The sequence below is a fragment of the Teleopsis dalmanni genome, chromosome 1 (assembly GCF_002237135.1).
Source record: "Teleopsis dalmanni isolate 2A chromosome 1, ASM223713v2, whole genome shotgun sequence".
In the NCBI taxonomy this organism is placed as follows: Eukaryota; Metazoa; Arthropoda; class Insecta; order Diptera; family Diopsidae; genus Teleopsis; species Teleopsis dalmanni.
The window spans coordinates 99,166,178-99,171,002 of NC_051846.1; the positions used below are offsets into that span (position 1 = coordinate 99,166,178).

Here is a 4,825-nt window from a genome sequence, read left to right on the forward strand (position 1 = left end):
AAAGCCATACCGGAAAGCGCCTATAAAAAATGTTTTGATGATTGGAAGAAACGTTGGCATTTGTGTATCGCTTCTAATGGAGCATATTTTGAAGGAGATAAAATAAATATTGATGAAGATTAAGAATTTTGCGTTTTATTTAAAATTTCCGGAAACTTTTCGGTCACAATGTAAGCCTTTATTTTGTCATTATTTTGGTGACAATAACTGAGCCGCACATTGCACCATATGTGCAATATGCATGTCAAAACTGTGTCGGTTTCAAGTAAAACCATATGTAGAACACTTGCATTAGTAAATATAATACTATTTATCGATAAGATATTTTTGTAAGAATATTATATACGTCTAATTTGGGTTAACCAATTAGACGCAAGTATTATAAGTATTAACCAATAGAATCAGTACATAAGATTTTATTGGAAATTAGTATTAAGAAACAATGTTAGATTTAAGAATGAAGAAATTAATAAAAACAGTCTTCTACAAACACTGAAAACGACGCTTCTTTTATTTTCGATAAAGATTAAACAGTATAATATGCTGAATAGCTTATTCAGCAATTATTTAATTACACTTTGTTAGAATATGTTCTTTTATGAAATAAATAAAATATATAATTTATAAACCCGACAAAATTACTAGACATAATTGTGGAAATGGAAGCCAAATATGAAAGTAGTCTTTCACCCAAACTTTCAGGTTTCGAAGCGGAAATCCCGAAAATACATATCTCAGAGCCAAGCACGATGAATAACAAGTTTCAGGACATAGCGTGAATCGCCAATCAAGTTCGTAAATGGGCTGTACATTTCGATGGTGAAACAAATCCATTACCATTTTTGGAAAAACTGGAAACACTCTCCGAAACATATAACATTCCCCCGAACATTTTGCCAAGGATTTTGCCAGAAATGCTCGAAGGAAGAGCCCTAATGTGGTTCCGTAAAAATAATCGAAGATGGACGCAATGGTCAAGTTTCACACAGGACATTCGAGACTTCTTTTTACCCTCTAACTATTTAGATCAACTAGAAGATTCGATTCGCAACAAGTATCAACAGAAGAGTGAGTCGTTTAAAAATTATGCTTTAGAGTTACAGGATTTGATGCGGCCAGCCGAGCTAACAAGGGGACAACAATTAAGTCGAATTTACCGAAATAGTAGGCCATAATAGACCAGCTACATATTAAACCATGTGAATTTACCTCTCTGGAAGGCTTGATCAAGTTAGCTGAGAAATTTGAGCGACTTACTCAACTAAGTTACATAGAGCGCCAACACACTCTCGATTTTTCACCGCCGGTTCCCGTTCATAGGATACAGACCGGAAGGGTAGACGTGCGAAGTGCTTGTCACAGATGTGGGGAAGCAAATCATTTTGCACGAGAATGCACAAAACCTAGGAAACTTTTTTGCTGGATTTGTGGCACTTTAGGCTGTCGAACAATCGAGTGCTGCAGGAAAAATCCAACCTACTGGAATCACCAGAGCTCATCGGGAAACTCCTTGGGGGTTGTCACGTCAGGCGGGACAACAACCACCCGATCATCTTACCCGTTAAATTAGAATTCAGTCACCCAAAACTGATGGAGAAAAGAATAGTCCGTAATCAAAGCGTTGAATTGAATGATTATATCCAGCAGGAAAATAACCAGTCACCAATCCAACCAACCACAAAGCAAGCAACAACAGTAACAGCTAGAAATCTAGTAACAAATACACTACCTACGCTAAGCATGCCGCTTCGAAGTGATTCAGAACCACACTCAGTATCACAACAGGGAAAACAACAAAAGCAGGTGTTGCTTAAATGCGTCGTAACTCCTCCACAGATTTCAACGTCTCATAGAGAAAGTCCAGAAGTATGTTATCAACAAGCCCATGCACAACAGTCGCCAGCCAACCGCAATCACAACACACAACCACGAGAACAAAAGCATCAAATCGAAGAGCATGATTTATCATCACGTCCAGCACTGCCACAACGTTTAACGATAGTACCAGAGTCATCACATGTCAATCATCCATTGTTACCAACTTCTACAAATTCAGAATCATCGTCGCAAACGCCACAGAGTCATTCAGAAAGTAATTTCAAATCATCGTCACAAACGCCACAGTGTCATTCGCAAAGTAATTTCAAATCATCGTCGCAAACGCCACAGAGTCATTCGCAAAGTAATTTCAAATCATCGTTACAATCAAAGAAACTTTAGCCACAGCCACCACTTCCTGTTAATCAGCAACAAGCACAATGAGAAGCACCACCAAGAAATAGTCGCCAGTCTGGTCCACCATCATCTTCGTCATCAACTACATCGCCACAGAGGAAACCTACTACAGTACAGCCAGTATCGAACAATTGTCATGTACAACTTACAAATCCATTAGATCCATTAGATATCAATGTTTCAGATAGTAAACTTAATGCGGAACTACCAAGCCAAGAAACTCAAGCAAAAGATAAAGTCAGGCGCGACAGTCAACAAGAACCATGGTCACCACAAGAGGAATTAAAAGTCGTTCAACCAAGCACAAAAGAAAACAAACCAGAAACTCTAGTAAGACGTCTAGGCACATTTAAACGAAAGGATGACCATCACATGTCAAAAACCAAGATGATTACTACAAAATTTTCAAGAGTCCAAATATTAGAAAGAGAAATCGAGCCTCGTTCTAAGAGGAATATTAGTAACACAAGTAATAGCATGTATCACATGGAAAATAATAGGAAAACAGCCCACGTCAGCGATATCAAATTGTACTACGCAGACTCTAATCGTAAAGAGTACGGAGGTGGATTTAGTTCACAAGAGATACCCGAAGAACCAAAGACACCGAGTGCAAGTTAACCAAAGAGGTGTAGTCAGTGTTTCATTAAAATAATATCATCGGTTCTTTTTTTTTTCTTTTCTGAAGAAGGAGGGAAATGTAACGATACAAATTTGCACAGTAAATTTCTATGTCACATATAGCAAGAACAAGCGAAAAAGAAAATCTGAATGTCACCTTACCACTACCTCTACACATAGTAAACATATAAACACTCACGTGAAGAAAACTGCAATGAATTTATCTAAAAAAATATGAAATTGAATAAAAATATTTATTTATAAATCACATGGACATTTCTGCGATCCTCGGTTCCAGCGTGCCGCGGGCATCGATGCATGCAATGTACAAAATCTTAAATATGCGGAAAAAAAATGAATTTCTTGTTACAATTTATGAATGGAAAAACTTGTATTGGAATTCTAAACACAATAACAAATAAACAATTATTACAGAAAACACATTTATTTATTTAAAAATATATATTTAAGGAATAAATAAAATACAAAACAATTTAACACGCATTTTGCACAGCTTTTATTTCTTTATACACATAAAAACAAATCAAACTCCGACAATAACAAATCAACAAAACACGCCAACACCAGTTTTTTTATTTTTATGAAATATTTTTGTCACATTTGGTTTTGGGTAATATTAAATATATATAATTCATAATACATATCTAATGTACCTTGTTTTAAATTATTAAACTAAAATACTTTATTTTAAATAATAAAGTGCAAATTAAAATTACAAACACACTCGGAACTACGCGTAGTAAGTACACAAAACCGCGGCGAAATAAAAAGAAGAGGGGAAAAAAACATGCAAACATGAAAAGGCACAAGAAGTACAAAATATAACACAACATGTTCAACTTTACTGCGAAGTTAACTACAGCAATTAATACCGGTGCGCTACACCAAAAAGCTCCGGTATGTTCGGTACAAAAGAAGGAACATTTGATATGATAGGGGACTTGGTTTTTGACTAGTGAAGAAGCAAGTACTCTGGCTCATTCGGCCTTCTGATAAATTTTACCAAGGACTTAAATTTTCACTCATACAAAGACAAGTACACTGGCCTATTTGGTCTTCTGGCACATTTTGCCAAAACCTGGCTCAGCCAAATGTAGTTAGAAATTATCCTTGTCATATGTTTTACTTTTGAATTTTTTTGTTTTAACCTGGCTCATTCGGCCAAATGATTATTTTCCACAGCACAGAGTAACCGGTTTTTTTTACAACAGAGGAGGGGAACGCAGGACATCACGCTGTCCTGCCAGGAGTCTTTTAGGAAAACGAACCGAAGCTAAAAGTAAAAAAAAACCTCGTCAACGAGTAATACAGTGAGCAGAAAACGTAAATCTACATTAAGGTCATAGTCACCCACAGCAGTAATAATTTCTGTGTGCTCGTCGTCAACGGTGATGCACATTTTTTTTTTAATTATTAAACAAAAGAATACTTTATTTGAATTATAATTTATCATATTCTGAATAGCTTATTCAGCAATTATTTAATTACACTTTGTTAGAATATGTTCTTTTATGAAATATATAATTTATATATTAAATCAACGTTCTTTTCCTCTAAAACTACGTTTCAGCAAAAAATATAAATATATTGTCTCGACTCTGGACGACGGCTGAGGATACCCCAGCAAAAACTAAAGATTTTTGAACGTCACCCAAAAGTGTCGTTACAATCTTTTCACGTTTAGTATTAACAAATGATTCAATCTAACAATAATTAATTATTATTATCATTTTTTTTTGTTGTACTGTTCACTATTAAATCATTAAAATAGGTACAAATAATTTAATTTATAGAACTATGTTCTTATTAATTATATTCAAGTTCTCCTGCTCCACGCTGCTGCTCCTTTAATCAGGAGCTCCTATCTGGAATCTTGAAACCTACTAAGGGGCGTTGTTTCTTGGCCGGAAAAAAAATTTCGCATAAATTGCGTTTGAATTGTTTATCC

At 35.3% G+C, this 4,825-nt stretch overlaps 1 protein-coding gene across 1 annotated transcript; it reads left to right on the plus strand.

Annotated features, from left to right (window-relative positions):
- The first annotated feature begins 1,590 nt into the window (after window positions 1-1,590).
- Window positions 1,591-2,856, plus strand: LOC119662046 (cyclin-dependent kinase 12-like). The gene is made up of 3 exons (XM_038071590.1): window positions 1,591-2,080; window positions 2,267-2,565; window positions 2,686-2,856. Exons 1-3 carry the CDS (start codon window positions 1,591-1,593, stop codon window positions 2,854-2,856), a joined length of 960 nt encoding a protein of 319 aa, XP_037927518.1.
- Window positions 2,857-4,825: the final 1,969 nt, after the last annotated feature.

Excerpts from the sequence above, each read along its gene's own strand:
- LOC119662046 (XM_038071590.1), top strand. The coding sequence starts at position 1,591 with ATGGAGAAAAGAATAGTCCGTAATCAAAGCGTTGAATTGAATGATTAT. Across the intron at positions 2,081-2,266 it reads ATCGTCGCAAACGCCACAGA|CACCACCAAGAAATAGTCGC; the intron begins GTCATTCAGAAA and ends CACAATGAGAAG. Across the intron at positions 2,566-2,685 it reads AAAACAAACCAGAAACTCTA|AGGAATATTAGTAACACAAG; the intron begins GTAAGACGTCTA and ends CCTCGTTCTAAG.